Here is a 24,631-nt window from a genome sequence, read left to right on the forward strand (position 1 = left end):
AAGTTAGTATCATGGCGGTGTCAGTGCTTCACCACTCAGAAATTCGCACTGTAAGCTGTCGTGTGACAGTTAGTCTGGCGGTGGGTGAGTGCTTCATCACTCAGAAATTCGCGATGTAAGCTGTCGTGCGAAAAGTTAGTCTCGCGGCGGTGTCAGTGCTTCGTCACCGAGAAGTTGACGGCGCGGCAATACAATGCAGTCATGCTAAGCGTTTAGCCCTGTTTATATGTATTCATCAAATACAAGCTTCACCCATGCAATAACCTGCTTGATTAAGCACATGAGAGGCGATCGTGGTTAGCTAATAGAGCTCTGCACGTTAAGCATCTTGAGGCACCTGACATCTGGAACAGCACGTTCAGTTTTCTGGCAAATAGAGCTTGTAGCGCGAACAAAGAAATCTGCCCTTTGGAGTCGGCCGCGATTTCTTGACGGTATGCTATTTCCGCGAAAAAGAAAATGGTATTTGCAAAAGAGCAATGCGCCTCCCAAGAAAAAAATTAAAAAATTAGCTTTTGGCCTAAGTGAGTGCGATTCAGTGAGTACGTTAAGTTGCGCGGGGAAATTAACATTGTACAGGTGACTCTCCGCGTCTGTGGGTGATTCATGTGGTTTTGCGTCCAAGCGCAAAGGAGTGGCTAAAGGTGATGTCGTATTGGGGCATACGGGTGCCCTAAGCAACTGGTTACAGTGCCAAAAAGGTTGATCTTTGAGGAAGCGTAGCTCTTCACGACCAAGTAAACATTGTCACTTTAAAAAAAACAATAGTTGCAATGCTTGTATTGCCTTCTCCTATGTCGGCGCCGACGAGACGTCACATTTGCACCATCAGCCCACCTCCTATATTTATATTTGCATTTCTCGATCAAGCCGCGCTTTCCATGGCGGTCCTGCATGATGCGTACTTGAAAAGAAATATCGGGCTTTGATACGCAACAAGCAGGACATCTGGCATGGTAGGCGAGAGCTGTGATGTCTCAGTGAGTAAAGGCGCGCCAGCTTTCGCTTATATTTGCAGGTGTTTGTGAGGATAATGCAAGCGTAAAATGTGACTATAGACACGATCGCCAGCACGCCATCTATGCGCCTTGATTTTTTTTCTTCTTTGTAGTGAAAGAATTTCGTGAGGGGCTTTTTTTAAAACCTAACTGCTGGACATAAATTCGCCTTGTAAGAGAGAGATTGGACGTATTACAAATTGCATTTCAATATTATGTTTCTGTGTTGTTTCCTCCTTGCACTGGCTGTCACGTTTCAATTACAACCGTCTGGTTCATGTCACTGACAACAAATTCTCGGCCACCCACCGTCCAAAGCTTTGCGACCTCTATGAATCGACCGTCATTTAACTGCGCAGGCAAGGGCACCCCGAGCTCGGAGAAAGCGAAGGAGATTAGCGTAACCGACACAGGAAACGACATTGTTCGTTCTGAGCCAAAGCCGGACAGCGTTGGGTCCCAGGCAGCCTCAACACAGGCACGAGCAGCGGTGGCCGACGCTTCCGTGGACTTGGCAGCGCCCACTTCGTCGCCGGCGACCGGGCCAATCCTGCCCCGGGTTTCGCACGTTACGCAAGAAGGAAATGTTGCTCGTGGCGCTGCTCTCATGGGAAACGACCACAACAATCCTGTCAGCGACACTTTGCCGCCTTGGACGCCTGACCCTCCTGTGCCGTCACCCGTGAGTGAATTGCTTTCAGCAAATCATTGCATGCACTCAGAACTTACTCTTACGCACTTTCAATTGAACTTGCGTACTTGCAAGTGTAAAAGTTGAAAAATAAAACATGAACAAAGTATGAGAGCTTTGAGAAGTACGGAAGGACACATGCACTGCTTCAATGTTAACTTCCAGCGCAGTCAACACTAGAAGTTCGTCCACCTAAGTGAGCCGGACCGGATGGTATGCGGGTCGCTTCACTAATTCAGGAGCCGTGTTACTCACAACAAAGACATCGATATACAACGAAATTTCGAGATTCATGAGTGAGGTAGGCGTAACGTTAAAGAACTGGGATGACGGTGGTTTGTACTAGGAAGCAAACAGGTGTAGTTGATGTTCTAGATGGAATTGAGTCTGGCAGGCCATGTAATTTCGTAAAGTGACGCCTAAGTACTTGTGCTAATTATGACGCCTAAGTACTTGTGCTCCGCGTTCGGAGGTAAGCGCTGTTCGTCAAATTTGGTATTGGGGTCTGGGACCAGGCTACTATTCCTTGTGCAAAGGACGCAAAAGCTCTTCTGAGATTTAAGCTTAAGCCCATTCTCATAAGCCCATTTTGTCACTTTTGAATGTGTCGCTAACAGACATCGTATAAAACATACTCCGTGGAATTGATAAACGTAAAGAATTAATTTTTATAATAAGAAGGCTACAGCTAGGTAAGTACACTACAGTGCGATACCACAGTTTTCTGTATAAATGTCCTGGATAAAACATTACCGATTCGAACACAGAATGTCCGGTTTGATAAGTAGCTCTCTATAAGGGTGGAACATGTTTCCACAAATGCCCATTTCAGGCAGGACCCGCAGGACCCGCAGGATCCCGTAGTGCAACGTGGTGTCTCATAGGCCTTTTCCACCTCAAGGAACATAGACATAAAGTATGGTTTATGAAGAAATGCATCACGAGTAAAAGAATCGACACACACGAGAAGGTTGGTTGTCAACCGCCCTTCTCAGAAGCCACATTGGTACGGATCAGGTAATTTGTTGGATTCCAAGAAATGTAAGAGACGGCGATCCAGCATTTTTTCGACTAGCTTGTTCAGGCAACTGGCAAAAGATGTCGGGCGAAAACTTGTTAACGGAGATGGGTCTGTACCCTGATTCAAAATTGGGACTACGTACGACAGCTTCTACTCAGACAGATGGATGGAACCCGGCCGCCCATCTGTTGTTAAAAAGCGCGAGCAGTGTTATTTGTGTGTCAGGATGTAGGCTATTGATAATCTCGCACATGATCGTGTCAGCTCCAGGTGTAGAGCTGTTGCATGCGTTCAAGGCGGTTGTCAGCTCGGCCACAGTGAAATGACATTTGTACAGTTCATTTTTTCTGTATTTGCGTTCGAGTGACATAAGTTCTTCTATTTCTTTGTATTTAAGGAAAGATTCGAACTAATGCATGGAGCTAGACACACCTTCGAAGGGTCCCCAAGTGCATCTGCTTCACCTATTAGGCTGTTCCCTTTGTAGTTCACCAGGGACAATGGATGACTACGTCGCCCCTTCGGCTTTCTGAGCCCATTCCAAATTTTAGCCTCCTGGGTGTGGGAATTGACGCCTGAGATAAACGATCTCCCAGCTTTCTCTCCTCGCCTGCCGTCTCGCACACGCTTTCCTTATCACTTCTTATATATGTTTAAGTTCAGTGAAAGCTCGCACCTTTGCATATCGTCGCACTATGCCCCAAGTTTTACTTTTTTTTTGCGCATCTCTGGAGTCTTATTTCCACTAAGTAACACGTTTCTTACAGGACTGGTCATTTGCGTCGTTAGGCTGATCTCACCCGTGAACTGTCCGTGTTATCTAAGTCAGAAGGAAAAGAAGAACTCTGCATTAAAATTCGGGTGTCAATTGCGTTGCGTGTCTGTGAGATGGATTCCGAACTGACTAACGTGCAAGGGCCGAGTGGAGTCATTCGTGACGTGGGGCTCTTACGGCTAGTGGAACAATGAAATTATGCGAGTTCAAGTTTAGTAGACATTTCAGCAAGCACTGTGCCACACTACTACGCAACTTTATTGATTTATTTAACTCTGTAGCTATTTCTTGCCCACGCTTCTGCTATTGGTTCCCCACATCTGATAACAACCGATTGACTGTCAACGAGTGGTAGGCGGCAGATAATGAAATGTAAATGGAGGCCCTCCACTAGCTGGTTTGGTCAGTTGTGCTTTAGGGTATACTCTCTGATTGCAGCTAATTGATAATATCTCCTGAACCGTTACTTTTTTAGAGGAAAAACGGAGAATATTCATATTGTACCTGAAAGAGAAATGAAGCAAGGTAAGGCAGGGAGGATAACCAGACGGCGTATCTGGCTTGCTGTACCTACGATTGTTGAAACGCATTGAAACGAGGACAAGCGAGTGGATACAGACAATAGTTTACAAGTGCCTGTGTATGTCCACTCGCTTGTCCTCGTTGTCAATGTGCTTAAACAATCGTAAGTACCTCTCACCAACGAGGCCGAACGTCAACGCTTCCCGGTTTGCTACCCTATACGGGGGGGATGGGATAAATGAGCAAAAATAAACAAATACGGGAAGAGTAAGAGCATTAGTAGCACAGTACCTGGGACCAGGCCCTCAGCCAGACAATGTTTCTCACGCATATGAAGTTTCATAGCACGTTGTGCTGGCATCGTGCGTCACCATTCAACACTGCTGATGTGACACTGACTCTACCTAACGCTACAGTTTACAATTAACGTCACATTTTGCTACACAGCTGCTAGAGGACACAGTAATAATGCATCGAAACGCCTACTTAATTTCTCGGAAACGGCATCAAATGCCTTCAGAAATTTTCTTAAGGAAGTGGGAGACAGCAAAATTTAAATGTTTGTGCAACAGAGCGTGCCGTAGACCGCGCAGAGCGCATTGGACACAAATGTTAGATTTCTCTCAGCGCAGAGACGGCAGCGCAACATCAATTACTGCTGTCCAGTGTCAAAAAAAGAAGGGGCAGACAAGCTGTTTGGAGCACCCGAACTAATCACGGAGGAGATTATTTGCAAGATAAATACGCCATACGCGCACGGGTGCAAGCTGAAGGCTAGCAATGGCTTCGAGGTGTAGTCCATACTTCCGACGGCCTGCCAGGCGGTGACTCCCGCCTCTGTATCTCGCGTGTACTAGAACATACTATGTGTACTAGTGTACTAGTACTAATATACAGTGTACTAGAAAAGTGTACGACAATATACTATGCCCTGTAGTGCAGCCTGAAGATTCACGAGGTTTCGAAAACTCGAGGAAGGGGAGGTCGACGAACCACGTCAAGCAACCCCTTCACAATGGGAGCGTTCGCGTGCCGCGCAGTCCCCCAAGTAACATCACACGCGAGAGGGCGCCACTCAAACTTCTATGGCCTAATACCTACATTTAGGCATGCTTCTACAGATGCAAAAATTGACATTAGGAAAAATTTGAATTAATAGCGCGGACTCCCCAGGAGGAGCAGCACGAATAGCGCGGATTTCCCCAGGAGGAGCAGCAAGGCACGTAAGTAGCTGCGGAAAGGATTGACCAAGTCAAATTGAGGTTGCTATGAACTTCATGAGGGGGGAGGGGAAACCTCGTGAGGTTGCCGACCTTTGGACTACTCGGTCGCAAATTTTGTTAACCTGTTCCTCCAATCCATGTCCACGCTTTTGAGGTGCTGATATTTATGAGCTTTAGCCGTTCGTTCCTATTCATCCATGTTGCTGAGCCTTTCTCGAAAACTACTACTGCTCAGCGCTTCTCTGACTTCAAAAGATATCCAACCCGTGTCACCTAGCATTGCCGCGTGATGAACAGCGCAACGCCGTAGCCACTGAGCGACCAAGCCGTTTAAAACATTGCCTTGGGTTTATTTTCACGTTAGAAAAGAAGGCAGAAATATTTCTCTCACTGGTTTCATCCATAAGAAATCAGAGTTTAAATGTCGTGTTTCTTGCTTTCGACATCGCTTTGCTGGCCGGGATAGAAATCGCCCGCCGGCAAACAGTCTGCATAAGGCGGCGGCAGTAAATAGCAATGAACCACTCTTGCAGTTTAAACTACCTCTTTGAAGCTACCCACTTGCCGGTATTTTTTGCAGGCCACGCTGGAGCCAGGTGGTAACGTTACCAGCGAGGCAGCTCAGGAGGCCGACGCCAAACAGCGTACCCGAAAGACCTCCGTTCGATGTGAGTATATTCTGGCCACTCGATGTGTGCGAAGTTCGCGCGGTTGGGTTCTATTCGAAGCTAATAAAAATGTTGTAGTTTCGTCCGAAAAGCGCAGCATCGATTGCGATAGCAAATTATTAGACAGTTATACGAAGTAAGGATAGTAGTTTTATCGGCCGTTAGAGCTAAGATACATTCGCTTACCAACCGAATTAACAAGCCTGGTGTCAGCACCCACAGGCTGTAAGATTTCATGGTCGTAGCTGCAGGGAGGACCTTGACTCTTCGTCGGGACTTAGGCGAGCAGGATTTATTTGCAGTATTTACATTTTAAACAAGAGATACATTTACACAGTCTAGCGTGACTCCCAAATGGAGCCCGCAAGACGAAGCATACAGCAAACGAGCAGACAGCTCACGAGTACATTGACGAGCACAGAGCACGACGACGAGCACACCCTAGCCGCCGACAACAGCTCGTTATACCAACTTCGTGTTCCCTGGATCCCTAGGCGAGGCAAAACGTTCGACGTCAGCGTAAACAAGCCGCCTCTCTGCGGGACGTTTTACAAACACACACGCACACACAGGTTTCAGATCGCCCTCCGCGGGCAGACGACCTTTGCAGCGCAGTCGTCGTGGTGTCCATTGTCCTGCGTCCCCGTAGCCAGGTGGTCACGCCCGAACCCAGCCGGCGCCTCTAAATTCCAGAGCTGCCGTAGTCCGCAGTTCTCCAAAGGAAGTTCACGGTTGGTTAGCGCGGTCCTCGCTGGTTCTCTGAAGGGCACCCCCACCGAGGGTGGATCGAAACACGTGCAGCGGGCTGAAATAACTTGCACGTTGTCACCTTGGCAGGCCATTACTAACAAGGCAAACATGAACACGTCGCACTCGATGACAGCGGACACTCGCTGTCAAAAGGCTGCCGCGCTGTGAGCAAGCACGGCAGCAGCAGCGAGTGAAGTGACCTTCGTGCTGTCTATCGCTTCAACACAAACAGTGGCGAGGAAACAGCACGCACAAAGCTATGAGCGGTCTGCAGATAGCTTTTAAGCTACGGCGTGCGCGAACGTGCGCGGCCGCGCAAAGTGCGCAGTTGCTGCAGGAGCCCAACGCCGCGCGAATCCCTCCCTCCTATCATCCACGGCCTTTATTGCGAAGGAAGCCAGCGCGTTTCCTTTCCATCTTCGTCTCTTTCGCTCGCGAGATTGAGCCGCGATCGTCCGCACCCCTCGCGGGCTTTCAGTCTCACACACAGCATACAGCGCTTGGCGACGGTGCTATCGCCTTTGGCTTTTATACGGAGCATCACGGCGACACCGACGGTGATGGCAAAATGCGCATGGAGTGTCCGTATAATTGCTATCGCAATAAAATATGGAAAACGATCACATTGGCGTGCTATGGGAAGCGACGACTTGTTGGCGAGCCTTGACAGCATGTATGACCCATCCTCATTCTTTCAGCGGGTCAAGGACTTCGTGCGTGATGAAGGCGCCCACCAACTATCTTTAGTCCCCTTCACTCAGGAGCCCACCTCCCGTATTCCAAACAAGATCCGCACCCTCATTTCTGAAGAGGTCGCTCAAGTTGTCCCTTCCGCACACCATCAGCCGCCTGCAGCCGCTAATCTCAACTCTGCGCTGGCAGTATAGCCTGTCACCACGCCTCTCACCTATGCCCAGCTAGTCCTGCCTGTGGCCACGCCTCTTACGTACGCGCAGGCAGTACGCAGGCCTCCGCCGGCGTCTTTCGCGACCCAGTCCCAACCGGTGCCACTGGAAGCCCATGCTTCAACTTGGACCGCACCGAGAGCTAATCCTTGGAGGGCGCCTCACAATCGTCCCATCTGTTATTCTTGCTGCATTCCCGGACATGTCGCCCGATATTGCCGCCGTCGCCCTCAAGCGTTAGGCGAAGCCTCTCGGCCCTTCCACTACGGCAGCCAGCCCTTCCACCAATACGCCGCTCCTTTCCCCAAACCGTATGCTCGTGCTGACCGCCCAGAATTTCCTTCGCGTCGTTCGCCATCGCCTCGACGACGTTCGCTCTCCCCAATACGTTGGCGACCCGCACCACCTGAACAGGAAGGCTGAACGTCGCAGTTCAAGAGGCAAGAATTGCGCCCCATTCGAACTGTCTAAGTCCTCGCGCCTGTCCTGCTAGCGTGGTCGAAATTTGTGTAGAAGGTGTTCCTGCATTCGTTCTTGCGGATACCGGCGCAGCCGTTTCTGTGATAAGCGCCAAACTGTGCCGTTCGCTGCGCAAGGTGACCACGCCGATTTCTGGACTGTCGCTTCGTACGGCAAGCGCGCAGCCCGTCACTCAGCATAGCAGCCTGTACTGTACGTGTGCTTATTCACGACATCGTTTACATTGTCGAGTGTATTGGTTTTCCCACCTGCTCGCATGACGTCATCCTCGGATGGGGCTTCTTATCCCGTCATAAAGCCGTGATCGAGTGCGCACGCACCGAAGTTGAATTTTCCCCTTGTGACGCATTCATGGACGAAGATTGTGACCACCCTTCTAAACTTACCGTGCACCAGGACACAGATATTCCACCTGGCTCCTTCGCCCTCGTACCCGTCTCTTGCGATGCCATCACTGATGCAACGGTCCTCTTCACACCGTCCGACGTCTTCATGAGCCGTAAATCTCTCACACTACCCTTCGCGACACTTGACAAGGCCGACGGCTGCAGCAATGTATACTTTTACAGTCCCCTCTGTGCGTCTATTACGCTGCTCGTTGGTGAATGCCTTGGCTTCGTGGAACTCCTCGACTCTTCGTCTTTGGTTGACGTCCCCGGAGACTCTTTTGATGTCGACTCCGGCCAGTCATCTTCGATTCCCGCGCTTGAGGAGACGTCCAGGGATGCGTTCTCGAGTGCCTTCGCCGATACCCTCACACCTGCCGAACGCGCCGACCTTCTTGATCTCCTGCACCATTTTAGAAGTTCATTCGACGTTTCACAACCTCACCTGGGCCGCACGTCGGAAGTGCAGCACTACATTGACACCGGTTCTCATCAGCCGTTACGTCAACGACCATATGCGCCTCTGCCGAATAGCGTCGTGTCATTACCACCCAAGTCGAGTATATGCTGCGACGTGACATTATTCAACCTTCGCACAGTCCCTGGGCATATCCTGTCGTTCTCGTTCGCAAGAAGGACGGGTCTATTCGCTTTTGCGTCGAATACCGTCGGTTAAATAAGGTAACGCGGAAAGACATCTATCCTTTGCCGCGCATCGACGAAGCCCTCGACAGTCTTCAGGGAGCAGAATTCTTCTCGTCCCTTGACTTGCGTTCATGGTACTGGAAGGTCCCGATGGCTGCGGCCGATCGCCAGAAAACCGCGTTCTTTACGCCTGAAGGCTTATATGAATTTAACGTGATGCCTTTCGGGCTTTGTAACGCTCCTGCCACCTTTGAACGACTCATGGACAACACGTTGCGTGGCCTCAAGTGGTCAATATGTCTGTGCTACCTCGACGATGTCGTGGTTTTCTCGCCTGATTTTCCGACTCACCTGCTCCGCCTCAGACATGTTTTGACCTGTCTAACGAACGCTGGCCTCCAATTCAACCTCAAGAAGTGTCGCTTTGCCGCGCGAGAGCTCACCATTTTAGGCCACGTTGTGTCCAAGCACGGCGTTCTACCCGATCCTGCAAAACTTCGAGCAGTTGCTGAGTTTCCGAAGCCTCAGACCATCAAAGAACTTCGAAAATTTGTGGGCCTATGCTCATATTTCCGGCGCTTTGTTCGGAATTTCGCATCGATGATGGCGCCGTTCACTCAGCTTCTACGCGGTGACGCCGCCCTCTCCTCCTGGTTCCCTGCATGGGACTCCGCCCTTGCTACGCTGCGTCGTCTTATCACCTCCCCACCTATTCTTCGCCATTTCAACCCGTCAGCTGCAACAGACGTACATACAGATGCTAGCGGGGTCGGTCTTGGCGCCGTCCTCGCCAAACGACAGCCCGGCTACCCCGCATACGTAGTCGCCTATGCGAGTCGCACTCTGACGAAGCCTGAGGCCAATTACAGCGTGACCGAAAAAGAGTGCTTGGCCTTAGCTTGGGCACTTGGCAAGTTCCGACCATACCTTTACGGTCACCTATTCGACTTGGTCACAGATCACCGCGCGCTTTGTTGGCTCGCCAACTTGAAAGATCCCACTGGCCGCCTTGCCCGTTGGGCACTACGCATCCAGGAATACGATATTCGCGTCGTATACCGCAGCGGATGCGCCCACTCAGACGCAGACGCCCTGTCTCGTTCACCTTTAGCTGCAGACTCTGCCTGCGGAACAACTTCCGCACACTCCGTGTCATCTCTCGGCATGAACTCCTTTGCACCGCACAACGTCGTGACCCGTGGATCGCTTCTCTTTTCGACTATCTATCTGGATCATCGATCATCCCTGTATCCCGAACCCTCCGACGCCAAGTACTTCATTTCGCCATTCGCGACCAGCTGCTCCACCGACGCAATTACACTCCTGAAGGCCGTCGGTGGCTTCTGGTGATTCCTCGTAGCTTAAGGTCACAAATATGTGCCGCTTTCCACAACGATCCGCAGTGTGGCCACGCCGGAGTCTTCAAGACGTACGACCGAGTTCGCCACCGCTACTACTAGCCCGGCATGCACAATTTTGTACAAAAGTTTATTAGGTGCTGCCTTGACTGTCAATGCCGCAAATCGCCGCCTGTACGCCCGTCTGGTGCCTTGCAGCCGCTCCCGTGCCCTGCCATGCCCTTCGATCGCGTCGGCATCGACCTATACGGCCCGCTTCCTATGAAGCCAGACGGCAATCGGTGAATCGTAGTTGCTGTTGACCATTTGACACGCTACGCCGAAACTGCTGCTTTACCAAGTGCGACAGCGTGGGATGTAGCTTCTTTCGTCCTACATCACTTCTTGCTTCGACACGGCGCACCTCGAGAACTCCTCAGCGATTCAGGTCGCGCCTTCCTCTCCGAAGTCGTCGACATTTTGCTTTAGGAATGCCACAATATTCATCGGACAAGCACGGCATATCATCCGCAGACTAACGGGCTCACAGAGCGATTTAACCGCACACTTGGTGATATGCTCTCGATGTACGTGGCATCTGATCATGGTAACTCGGACCGCATCCTTCCATTCATCCCGTTCGCGTACAACACCGCGATCCAGGCCACTACGGAATTTTCACCTTTCTTCCTCCTGTACGGCCGCGAGCCTAAGCATACCATCGACACGCTCCTTCCATGACGTCCTGACACCTCCAAGTGTCTGTGTCCGAAGTCGCCCAACAAGCCGAATAATGCCGCCAGCTAGCGCGCTCTTTTACGGCAGAGCAAGAGCAGCGCCAGAAAGAAAACCGCACCGACACGCTTCCAAACACCACCTACGCTCCAGGCGTTCTTGTGTGGTTGTCGGTCCCTTTCCAAACGCAGGGGCTTTCCTCGAAACTCGTCCCAAAATTCGAAGGGCCTTACAGAGTCTTGGAGTACACATCCCCTGTGAATTTTCTCATTGAGCCACTGTCACCACCTGAAGATTTGCGCCGGCGTGGACATGACATTGTCCACGTCTCGTGTCTGAAGCCCTACCACGACCCTCTGTCTCCCGATTCTTAAGGCGCCAGGATGGATCTTTCTGTCCGGGGGGAGATTGTGAAGAAGACGACGCGTCTCGCGGCACAGCCGCATCGCCAACGCGCGGCTCGGCTCGGCTCGCGCTGTTGATTGCTGGCGTATTTTTGGGCAGTGCTTCGGGCTGTCTCGCCGTTCCCGGTCGCTGTGCCTTTGCATTAGGAACCGCCAGTAAACCTCTTCTCAATATATATGTATATATATATATATATATATATATATATATATATATATATATATCACGTGACGGGGCCGGCGTCCCACACTTCACGTACATACACTTCTTTAACTTTTGTCCACTTCGACACCCCTAATGCCAAGGAATTGAAAATTTTTTCGTGCTATAAAGTCGTCGATATGTCTTCTCGCGCCCAACATCATGACGGTTGTCATCTTTAGTAATGGCGGTTCAGCAACGGTTCCAGAGGCCGAATATTTAAAATGAACTGTGCATTTCTCCATTTTTCCTTGCGCCATGAATTTGCAGAGCTACGCTACAGCTGCAGCCGCGATTGCCCGCGCGTCGAGATGGATGTTAAGGAAGTGAATCCACGGAAAGACCGTCAAGCAGGGACATAGCCAGAGGGGGGGGGGGGAGGGGGGGCTTATTTTTTCGTGCTGTCCATGCACCGCCGACCGAGACAACCCCCGGCGCCGGAAATCATTCTGTATTTTGTCTAAAATGTCATTTTCCCGCTCGAAAAAACGTTTCACCGCGAACATTCCGAACTCGGGCTGTATTTCGCGGCAACGGCCATGCACCAGGGAGTCACATAGCGCAAGCAGCCCCATCCGAGCACAAAGTTTCAAGGGCGTTTTATCGAACGGGGTAGCCGCGGCATCTCGCGGAGTCTGCGGAACTTACGGAGCGCATGGATGTCAATTCCTAAACTTTATGGGTATAAAGTTCTCATAAACTATTGATGTGAAAGGTGCATTGGCATTTCCAAAGTTGTGCTTTAGATTTTCAATTGCGGAACTTTGGGGGTTTGATGTTGTTATAAGCATTTGACGCCAAAGGTGCATTGACTTTTCTAAAGTCGTTCATTAAAAAAATTTAAATTATGGGGTTTTACATGCCAAAACCACTCTCTGATTATGAGGCACGCCGTAGTGGACTCCGGAAATTTCGACCACCTAGGGTTCCTTAACGTGCACCTAAGTACAGGGGTGTTTTCGCGTTTCGCCCCCGTCTAAATGCTGCCGCCGTGGCCGGGATTCGATCCCGCGACCTCGTGCTCAGCAGCCCAACACCGTAGCCACTGAGCAACCACGGCGGGTAAAGGCGTACATCGGAACACAACGAGACAAGCCAAATCAACACACTATCACACAAGTTACCAAAGCACGCAGCGAGGTCCGATGAGACGAAGCGTTACGATGGTTCATTTATGCCGTCATGTCACACAAAAAAAATATCAACATTTTTTTTTACCTACACCAAACATCCATGTCAAGACCCTAAAGCCAGCAAAGGTAACTATGTTCTTATTTATTGTTTCTGCTTTGACTTTTATTCGCGAAGGAACATTGAGCCTCTTCAATTTTTTTTTTTGTTCTCGCTACCGTACCCGCGGGCTGCCAGAGCCAACTAGAGGGCATGCGCTTTTCTCGTGTGGCCCCAACCACTGCGCGGCGCACTTTGGTGCGCGTTCGCTTTTCTCTGGCCGAGTGGATTTTGGCCTGGCAGAGTCTTGGATGCTTTTTGACTAGCAGACGAGAAAAATAAACAATGGTGGCTCGCCGCCGTCACTGTGGGGACATAACGGATTACACCACGTTCGCTCGAAGCCAACCTCTCCGGAAAGTCTTGGCTCGCCGGTGCAGGATACCGAGCAGTATGCGTAAGGTTTTCGGTGGACCAAGCTTCTCATGTTTCCTTTGATACGTCCATCGAATTATCATGCACTGGATTCTCATACCTAGGCAGATAGTGTGATGCACCAGACACCCTCCAACACATGGTGCTGGTGTGCCCACACCGCGAGAAAACCAGTCAAGATGATGCCTCAGAACCGCTACAAGCGACCGAAGGAACGTGGGAGGCAATGTTAAAGGCACAGAGCCTAGAAGATCAGTGAGGTCTGGTGGACCGGGCCCGGGCTGGGGCGGCATTAGCCAACGGCTTTCTGGACTAAGAGAGCCGCTCACCTAGGGTGAAGAAAGAACACTTTCTCGCTGTTGCTCACAATAAACGTTCATCCCTCCCCATTCCTCCTTCGGTAGCCACATTAGGTGCCCAAAGTAGGCATTCAATTGTGGCCAAGATACTCTCCTTTGCCTTTTTTTTATTTAGGTGCCCCCGCCCCACAAAAGGAAACAAAAGAAGACACTGTTGCGGCGCAGATAAATGTCGCCTGGTAAAAGTTCGATTTTGTTACTTCTTTTGCAAAAAGTAATGGGCCACGGGACGCTTCAATTGGCGGATACTCTTACTAAATTATTCCGATAGCAATTATATGGACACTCCAAGCGCATTCCTGTCGTCGCCCTAATGTTCTGTATAAAGTCCCAGGGCGATAACATCGTGACCGCGCGCCGCATGCTGTATCTGCGAGTGAAAGCGTGTGTGTGTGTGTGGGGGGGGGGGGTTGCATGGTTGAGTTGACGATGGTGGCTCAGTCTTGTGTGCGCAAAGGAGAAAAGCGGGGACGAAGCGCGCCGCCTTCCGTCGCACGCGATATATTGGGGGCAGTGGATGGAATGGGGGCGGGACTTATAGCATGTTTATTTGCCTTGTTAGACGCATTATATACAGTGACTTTTTCTTAGATCCGTAGATTTATTGGAGACTTATACGTATATTTAAATATCTTGTTGCGAGGTTTTGTGTATATCTGCAGTTACCTTGTTTCCAGTGACACATTTTGCCCTTTATCAAGCTGTATCTTCGCATTTGTATATTCCATTGTACCTTCGCATTTCTAATGTACGAGGGCAAGTCAACTGAAAGTGAGCCTACCCACCCCGCGGAATGATTGTTCGGTTCATTATCTACGAGGCATGCGCGTAGCACACAGGCATCTCTAATTTACAAAAGTGACACGCAGGTGTGAGGATAAATGCTTTTTAATGCTCTCATACACTGGGTTGAATATGATTGCGTGACGTTTTTGACCAGCTGAAGGTGTTTCCTAAAAAGAAAGTAGTCGCTGTATTGCTGCCGTGTACGTTGAACATTGTATTTCATTGGCCACTGTGAAGCGTTGGAGCAAACGGTGTAAAGAAGGACGTGAAAGCTGCAAAGACGACCCAAGACCGGGCCAAAGCCACTGCGCAATCACCCCCAACAAAATTGCAAAGGTTGATGAGTCGATGAGACAAGAACGGAGGATAAGCATCGATGAACTGGCAGAGCGTGTGAACATCAATCACGGTTCGGTTCACGCCATAATTTATGAATATCTCGTTTATCGGCTCTCGTGTGCGCAATGGATGCCCAAGATTTTGAACCACCGCCAGAAGACGGAGAAGTTCGGCGCTGCCTTGACTCATCTGATCCGGTATGAGAATGAGGGTGACGATTTCTGGTCTGCATTTGTGATCGGAGATGAACTATGCTGCCACTTCTGCGAGCCTGAAACACGACGGCAAAGCTTACAGTGGAAACATTCGAATTCACCCCACCCCCAATAAAGCAAAGGCCGTCATTTCCGCCGGAAAGGTGTTGTTGACTTTTTTTTTCTATCGTCAGGCGCCATTGCTGATAGAATTTGCTAAATCTTGAGAGACTATCAATTGTTTCCGATATTGTGAAACGTCGGATCGGCAGCGTCTCGCAATCAAGAACAAACGACGTGGAAAATTGACGAACGGGGTCATCTTGTTCCACGACAATGCCCGTCCCGACGTCGCTGATGTGGTTAATACAAAACTGGCAAAGTTTAAGTGGGAAACGCTGCAACATCCGCCGCACACCTCAGACCTGTCGCCTTGCGACTTCCACATTTTTGGGCACCTCAAGAAACAGCTCAAGGGAACCAGATATGTGTGTCGGACGATGACGTGAAAGAGTCAGTTGCAGACTTTTTGAAGCAGCAACCCAAGGAGTTTCATGAGACTGGAATCACGCGACTCGTTAGTCAATGGGACAAACGTCCAAATGCTCTTGGAGGCTACTTTTAAATAAAGTACCCCGTTTGTCATATATTCGCATTGGCTCACTTTCATTTGACTCGCCCTCGTATATTATGCAGAACTCCTGCTTTGTATGCATGATCTCTGTTGCGACTATAATTTCGGTGAACTTACTCACGATACACGACTGGCGACAGCTGCTCCTACGTAATACATTGGAACAATTGACAGCGTCATTGAGATTTTTCACTGGCCGTTGCAAATGTACAAGAATGTAAACAAGGTTCTTCAATGACAAAATCTCATTAACATATTTATCCTCAACTTGTTCATTTTATGGCCTTTACATTTTTCGCATCAGCGGCATGCACTGCTTAGCTGGTTTTGAACTGATATAGTTCTTAAGCTCGTGTGATATTTTCTGTACTTATTAAATAGACAAAAACATGGAAGCATTGATATCAGTTATTTCGGGCACAATTTTTGGGACATACGGGTATATTCTTTTATGAAAAAATACACATTTTACTTGTTTTGACAGTGCGTAGCGTTCAACAATTCGTTTGCAGCATCTTTGGCAATGGCAATGCAATTATTATTTATGTAATTGATCCGTCGACAAATTGTTTAAGAGGAAGCTTTAGCTCGGGCCCAACTCTGACGCGGCCTATTCAAATACATGTAAAACGCAGAAACGCTTTTCTGAGATAACCTCTGGATCGCTTTTAATAAAATTTATTGCATTTGAGAGAGAAAGTTGAATTCTAGTGTCTGTTGAAAGCGGAAATTCGATTTAGGGCCTGAATTTTGTTTAAGATATCTTGAAAATTTTGAAAGTTCGAAAATAATGGAATCACGACGTTTACAAGCTAATAACTCTACATCAAAAACACATATCGCGCTTCTGTAAATGCCATCTACTAGAACAGTCAAAGCGGACAAATTTGGTGTGTGAATTTGCATCTTACGTGAATTGGTTACGTTGTGTGCAAGGGTTCTGCAAAAGCCTTATTACCATATTACTAAATTTTTTGAGATTCATGTGTAACATATTAATTTGTTCCGCTATAAATGTTCTATTAGAGGCAATTCACAGAATTGTGCTATCATTTTTTATTGTTGAGTTACAGAGTTTTAAACTTGCTAGTTTTGTTTGCTGAAAATAAGCGATTTTAGCCCATTTTTAACAAAGAATTGACAACCTAAATGAAAAATTCAGTATAGCCACTAGAACTTAAGTTTTTTTTTTTTAATGCAGCAAACTTCGTTAAATTTGGTGCAGTGGTTGCCGAGAAAAACGAATTCTCCTTCTACATGTAATTCGATAGGAGTACCCGAGCTAAAGCTTCCCCTTAAGGAGGAGGTCGAGCTGCAATGTGAGCCCCCCCCCCCCCCCCCCCTTAGCGAAATTTCTGGCTACGCCACTGCCGTCAAGAATGCTCCGTAGCCTTTTATAGGCTGCGTGCTAAAGACCCAGTTTAAAGGTGCTGCTATATAAGACGCGGGGTATCTTATTGTAGCTTTTATGATTTGCGGGATTAGTTTCCAGCCAGAACAAAAGCAAGCACTATATTGGACACGTTGGCCGCTTATTTAGAAAGGAAATACAGTCAACGAAATTATGCAGGAATCAACGCTTTTCGTTGGCTAATATGCACAGTGATAAATATGATACATATAAAAATATGACTAAAGAATGAAGACAACACTTATGTGCTCTGCCTGAGCCTGGGGCTCACTATCAGCCCCAGCTCGCTTTCTCTTCCAATTTCTTTGTAGCAATTATTTCATTGCAAATTTGAAAAAAAAATTAAAATGGCACTGTTAGCTCACCACTGTGACCGATGAGTTCACGACTGCTTCGATGGAGTAATCTCACGGGGATTGCAGATCACTAGTGAAAGACCTTGACAAATTTTCCAATATCTGCGGAAAACCTTTTTTCAAAACTTACTATTTTAGCTTATAGGCATCTGGAGCCGCATTCAGAAAGCTTTTCGTTCGTAAATCCTATTTTATTCCCAGTATTATGATTTGCTGAAAATTTCTCTTACGAACTATTCTCGCTGAATAGGTTATTGTGAACGCACGTTCTGCTTTGCTCCTGCCGTAGCAGACGTACTGACGTCGAACAACTAGACTGGTTAGTGGCACGACGGAAATCGCGGCACTGGAGGCGAATAGCAAGTAGAAAAACTTAAAACACGCTGCAGAAGGCATTCAATGGAAGGGGCAGGTTCAACTTCAACTTTATTCATTCTTCTAGTATACGCTAGAGACGTCCTCCTGGGCTAAAAGCTGCCATAAGCAGCTTGACTGGACCCCAGAGACGTTGTTGTACCTGGCAGGGCGATAACAGAGGGTACTTTGTAACATCAAACAGTTCAAAAGCACTTCAACCCGCACAAGAACAATTGTAGCATTTTCAAGTATAAGCCTATGACACGATAATTGTCTTGCGATACAGAAACAAACAACATTCAAAGATATTTGATAAGATTGGGAGAAAAAAATCATCAAAGAGCACCACACAATTAGAATCATTATACATGAAATATATACGTTTTCATGTGAACAAAACACATATTCAATTCCCTACCAGAAAGAATAGCAGTGCCAGCGTAATTATTAAGGATTTCTGGTAAATTTTGTTTAATACGTTGTCATTTGTATTTAGTGCGAAAACGTGGTACATACCAAGGATCAGGGTTTCTGAGATGTACTGGTATTTTATGGCGCTGCAAGGCCGCTATGGATGTGAGCCAATTCCTTAATTGTTCTTTTGCAAAATAAAACATATGTAAAACGCGATATTCGTAATAGCCGTCTACCCATATAACTTGGTATTTCTCTGACAAAGCTTTTGTCGTAGATAGGGGATTGGTACTGGCTATGTGCCATAGGAGCGCCTTTTGTAATGTAATTATTTTATTCATGCTTGTTTGCGAAAGAATGACAGACGGCAGCTATAGCTGAATTCTGACCAATCAACCTCTGAAATCTTGAACACAGACAACACAACCGCGACGAACACTGTTGGGCAACAGGGTGCGCACTATCTCTTTCTCCATGATGATCGCCACATCGAGCTTGCCACTGAATAAGTTGACATGCGTGCCATGGTTCAAAATAGCATGATATTCCTTAATGATCCGTCATTGTTACGCGTAACTAATTTAAAAAATGGGCGAGGTTCTGCAACAACATTTTTGGCAGTATGAGAACTTTCCTCACAGCTGGGAAGCTTCCTCTATTCATCGAGTCGCTTTCGTCGTCAGAATGAACTCCACTTTTCATGAGAAGAATAATTGTGAAATAAACTCTTTCAATTCAGTGCTTCTGCGAAAATCAGTTCTAGGACGCGTTTGTTCTCACTGATAATGGACACTAGGGCTAACGACGTTGCGCAAATATTTAAATTGACCAATATCCCGTTTGTGTTTAGTCCAAAACACTGACTTCGGCTATATTCTCCTGGCTTGCAGTTGGCGCCACCACGATCCGGAAACTTTCGTCAACATCCGAATCACTCATCAGCCAGACCAGGCTCATCTTTTCGTCGATCGCACTGCTGCTGACGGCTGCAATCATCGCTGCGGGAATCCTATTTGTCCTCGCTCGGAGCATGGCGTACGGCGCACGTCTTCCAGAGTGCAGCACCGCCTCTTGTAAGCAAGCCGTCCACGACATTGAAACGCTGATCGACTACAGCGTAGAACCGTGCAAGGACTTTTACCGCCACGTCTGCCACCGTTGGGAGGGGAGTCGCGGGATAGGCGTTGATCGGGATTCAGCCAGCTTCCTCCGCAGCGGCGTCGAACGTTTTCTGCGATACGCGAATACCAGCCTCAAAAGCGTGGGGAGAGAAAAGCCAGCCTCGACTGACTTCTTATACGCGGCAAAGTTCTACAGCTCGTGTGAACGCTTCTTGAGCTCGCCGAACGTGTCCTTGAGCGAAGTGCTGTTATCCTCTCGAGAATACGGCGAAGAAGTTCTAAGGCGTTCCTCGTTCACGAGTGTTGGACGCTACATCATAGAACTTTCGCTGGCCCGCGGGATCACCACGGTTCTCGACGTACGGCTCAGCAGATTCCCGGATGGAGTGTTCCTACGCATCTTGCGTGGCCAGACGCTTTCGCAGAAGTTGGGCGTCGAGCAAGCGTTGCCTCTGCAGGAATATCTGGAGGAAGTACTGAGCGAGTCATCTATCATCCACGGCCGTGAGTTCAACCTGACCTATGTGCTTGAAATTGAGCATCGCTTGCAGAACTACATGGTGGGGGAGATTCACGAGCAGCGTCAGGGTGCAGCTGTCCTGCAGCACTTGAGCACTGTCATTCGTAGTTGGGAATGGCTGGATGCTCTAAACTCCCACTTGGCGGACACGCACCAACTTAGCAGCCAGTCCGTAATATCCATAGGCAACATCGGCGTGATTCGAAAGTTGATGTACTTCTTCAGGGAACTCGTCGACTACGGCGTTGTCTACCTGTACGTCCAGGTGTTGTTCGACGCGCTGCGTTTTGATTATCTGCGCCGGCTGAACACAAGTGACACAGAGCGTGTCGTGTTGTCTTGTCTCCAGGCGACTCGGCTCGCGATGCGGAAGGCCACAACCGCCATTTTCAGCGAGCTTTTCTCTGAACAAAGCACCGACGTTGTTATCAGTCGCATTTTCCAGCATGTGCGCGAGGTCGTCGCAGATGGCAGCGCGTTCACGTGGATGAGCGAGTTCAGGAGAGAAGAGGCTCGAAGGAGGCTTCAAGACGTCGGTGTACATCAGTTTCGCATTTGGTCTCTTAACGAGGAACCACACGCATACAATCTTACAGAAGCGTCTGTAGGCAGCAAGTTTCCGAGCCTGTTCATTGGACTGAAGAAGCTGCAGCAACAGAGCCTGCTCGAAGACCCTTCTGCTGTGCACCAAGCAAACATCGACGACGTTTTCCTTCGCGGCACCGAAGTGTTTTACGACAAGGTGTCGAACACAGTCATCATTCCAGCATTCATGCGACGGGAACCCATCGTGTATGTGGACGATGTTCCACCCGAATTCACCATGGGAACCCTAGGCGTGTTGCTCACTAGAGCTCTCCTGCAGACGGCACTGCCTCAAATTACCGGGGGAACATGGGCGTATTTTGAAAAAACTTCATTGCACCGCTTCGAGCACTGCGTAGACACATGGGCGGCTTCAGCTTTAAATTTAACCCTTCGTTACGCACGCGACGATAATCATCCAGAGTTCTACGTCTGGTCCCATAGTACTCGGAGCGCTTACGAAGCTCTCAGGGAAACATACCACCGAAGCGTAACGATCAGTAATTGGAAAAACCAGTGGCAATCGGCGCTGGAGACATTCTTCAGACGCTTCTGCCTCCTGTCGTGCCGTGTTAGAAACGAGCAGCAACCAGCCTCTTCGATCTTCTGCTTCCTACCGCAGCTAAACATGAAAGAGTTTTCAAAGGTCTTTGGCTGCCAGTACTCGCCCTCACTGTACACCCAACACTACTGTGTGTTGTAACGAATGCAGTCCACATGGACTTTATTCACGTTCTGCAGCTTTTCAGACTTTTGTTTTGGAAAAGTGCACACATGTGCGCATAATGTAGGTTTAACTCGCCGCTCTCTTGACTGCGTAAACTCTTTTGTGGTGTGATCTTTACAATTGCCGCGCATCATGGAAGCATGCTAGATGACGTCTAGATGGAATGAAAGTGTCATGCAGACCATGTAAATGGTTGCCCCAATTTTGAAGTAGTAAGTGTGATTTTATATTGGTACTATTAGTTCTTTGTTGACAGTTTCCCAAGCCGGCGTTATTTTCATCGGGAGCCATTGTTCTGTAAATTTGTGTTAACAGTGCATAGGAACAACAAACTGCGTAACTTGCTGTCGTGTTTCTGGATTTTATTTGCATATTTCTGTTCAATACCGATGCTATTGTGAATACACTACGTTCTACTCTTACGAAACACGTGACACGATTCCGCTGTTCCTTATTCCGGGATCCTCTTAAGCCAGTAGTTAAATTTATTTTTCAGTGTACCAGCCATTCCACCATAGTGTAGGTTCGTCGTTTATTCATGTTTTACGAAACTTTGTTCGCGCTTCAATTTGAATTCACATTTGTTAGACAAAGTAATGACATACAAAGAACGTGTTGAGCAGCATCTGAATCCGTCGTATAACACTAGTATGAATCCATGCAGGAAATGTTGGAGGACGCTTAAAGTTCGCCTTTAGGAGTTGAACTCGTTGGCATAGAGCAATAAATTTCAACAAGAGAGGACACTCCCATAAATCCCAGTGGCCGAGTTGACTGTAGCGCACCAAGCGGATGGTATTAATACCTTCCGGTTTCGGTTGTGGGCGCGCGCGCTTTGAACACCAGTTGGTACACGCCACACCGGCTCCGCTGATCGGCGCAGCATTTTTTTTTTCGTTTCTACTGCTGAACCACGCACGGCCTTCGCGCGTAATTATTTTATTACTTAGTTAAAATGATTGCGAATGATCTTTACAAGCCTCCACCGAATCTGTGTCGCGTGCAATTTCATAAAGAAAACGCAAGGCGTCTTCTGAAATGATGAAATGTTCATTTTGCTCTATTTAAATGCTCGTTCCGGGCTTCTTGTGCATTCATCCATAGTTGTGGCACCAGGTAAGCAGAAGTCGTTGCCGTACGAAGCTCCACCGGATGTCATCAACTGAAAAAAAATTAAATTACGAGCATGTATCATTTTGGTATATTTACCTAACAGGAATATTGCGTGTAGAGGCGAAACGCGCGTAAGTGGTGAATAAGCGGCATTACAGATAAATTCACCTTTACATACATTTCGTAGCAAATAGACTCCTCCCAAACCGTGCCATAAAATATGAAGAAAACATCCGATTTTCGAGCACCCCTCCCTTTCCGGGCATTATTTCCTGCACTTTAAGTACACAAATACACAGGTGACGGAGGGTACCCAAAACATGGCCTCAGTCGACGTGATGGTACGCCAAGTGCACAGAGGTGGGTATACAATACAGGCTCTCAGTCAGACTATGTTACACGCTCGCAGAATGCCTTATAGTCACACTCAAGACAAATTCGGGGGTGCATAGTCTGTTTTCAGTCGCTCAGAAGACAGAAATGTCTTCTTGAGCTCCTCGGCGTTATCTTTTACGCGTTCTGCCGGCGCAAGCAACACACTCACGTGTTTCTGGGCAATTACTCGTCGCGTTATCGACAAGCGTGAGTACCAAAATAAGGTATATGTTGTTGCAGGGCCATAAAAAGCGTCAAAAACTTGTCCTGCTAAAATTCAGTACATGCAAAACTAACTCCTCACGGCCGGCTTGCTTTTTTGCTAACAGCTTGACAACCCCAGGCGCGGCGAGCATGCCTCAAACGTATCCCAAAAAGTTACGAAATGAGTTACAATATTTGTGGGGCCGGAGAATGCATCACGAACTACTCCCAGTAAGAATCAGTACACGCGAAACTTCCTGCGGCACACAGCCGAGCTGCTTTTCGCTAACTGTGCCACTACGCGAGCGCCGCCACTGTGCTTGTAAAGTATCCCCAAAAGTAGCGAAATTCGTTACAATAATGTCTGGGGTCAGAGAAAACGGCAAAACTTGTCCCGGTAAGATTCGGTACACGCGAAACTGCGTCACACGGCCGAGGTGCTTTTCATCACAAAGCCAGGTGCGGCGTGCGTGCCCAAAAACTAACGAAATAAGTTATAATAATGCTTGGGCTCGTAGAAAGTGTCGCAAACATCTCCCAGTATGAGTAGTTAACTCAAATTAAGTAGGCCTGGACGGCGGAGCTGTTTTTCAATAACTGCGTCAGTAGATATATATATATATATATATATATATATATATATATATATATATATATATGTGTGTGTGTGTGTGTGTGTGTGTGTGTGTGTGTGTGTGTGTGTGTGTGTGTGTGTGTGTGTGTGTGTGTGTGTGTGTGTGTGTTCAGTTCGTGCAGTAAGCCTAAATGTGCTTGAATAGCGTCGCAGACTGCCAAACAAAATTCCTCACCTTGCTGTAGTCCAGTAGTGCAGTGGCGCCGTGTCGAAATGCAGACGGAACACAAGAGAACGCCCGCCGGGAGCCCAAGAAAACGGGCTACATCCAAAACAGACGTGTCGCCGAGCACGCGAGCATGCCACAGGAGCGAGCCCGACTCGTTTGCGCCTGTTGCATGTCTGGCGCATGACGTATGCACGCAAGTCTGGCGTGCCGATAGCTTGTTGCTAGGCAACGCTAGAAAAATTAGCCTCAAAGTATAAGTTCATTTACACCCAAAACTTTCTTTAGTTTTAGTGGGTAGAATAAAAATATGAAACGTTGTCTGCAAGCTAATTTCAAATTCTTTTTTTCTGATGCTCGCGTCAACTAACGGATGGAGTTGACACTATAGCCGTGACGTGTTTCCTGTTGCCAATTTTTGCCGAGTGTCCCCTCTTGTTGACGTTCTTTGCGTCGGCGTTATCGGGGCCTGTTGAGGCCGACACAGACACCGGATATTGTCACGTGGTAGTGACGGCGAAGAAAGCAGCAAAGCTGTGAATGGTGGGACGAATGCTTTACTGGGCGAACCTGTGCCCTCAAAAACAGACTACACGCGAAGCACAACGATAGTGGCGAACGCAGTCGGCGATCGTTCCATAGAACGTTCCAGAGTAATCGCTTGTGCCCGCGTGTCTACCAGAAAGTTGTAAACCAGTTGCGTCGTGTATACATGCAATCATACAACACAAGGTTCGGAGACAACCAACAGGGGATACAACCATCAATAACATTACACAGACTTCCGATACATGCAGGCACGTCCTGCGTTGAGCGATAGCATTTGTTAGACGATGAAACGCGGTCATTCAATAAACAAGTACATGTGTCACTACACCCCTCTTAAAAAGCATCGTCCCGACGCTGTAAACATAAAAGGATAGCGAAAAAGACAAGCACACTTAATAATAAAAATTAACAGAACAACAAGAAAAGTCCAAAGTAACAAA

General features: G+C 48.2%; 1 protein-coding gene across 1 annotated transcript; it reads left to right on the top strand.

The window, feature by feature from the left end:
- The first annotated feature begins 1,367 nt into the window (after positions 1-1,367).
- Positions 1,368-21,760, top strand: LOC142577991 (phosphate-regulating neutral endopeptidase PHEX-like). The gene is made up of 2 exons (XM_075687417.1): positions 1,368-1,680; positions 19,088-21,760. Exon 2 carries the CDS (start codon positions 19,228-19,230, stop codon positions 21,124-21,126), a length of 1,899 nt encoding a protein of 632 aa, XP_075543532.1. The 5' UTR covers positions 1,368-1,680; positions 19,088-19,227; the 3' UTR covers positions 21,127-21,760.
- Positions 21,761-24,631: the final 2,871 nt, after the last annotated feature.

This window comes from Dermacentor variabilis, chromosome 4 (genome assembly GCF_050947875.1).
Source record: "Dermacentor variabilis isolate Ectoservices chromosome 4, ASM5094787v1, whole genome shotgun sequence".
Taxonomy (NCBI): Eukaryota; Metazoa; Arthropoda; class Arachnida; order Ixodida; family Ixodidae; genus Dermacentor; species Dermacentor variabilis.

Bases quoted from the DNA above. Each gene is read 5' to 3' on its own strand.
- LOC142577991 (XM_075687417.1), top strand. From the start codon at position 19,228: ATGGCGTACGGCGCACGTCTTCCAGAGTGCAGCACCGCCTCTTGTAAG.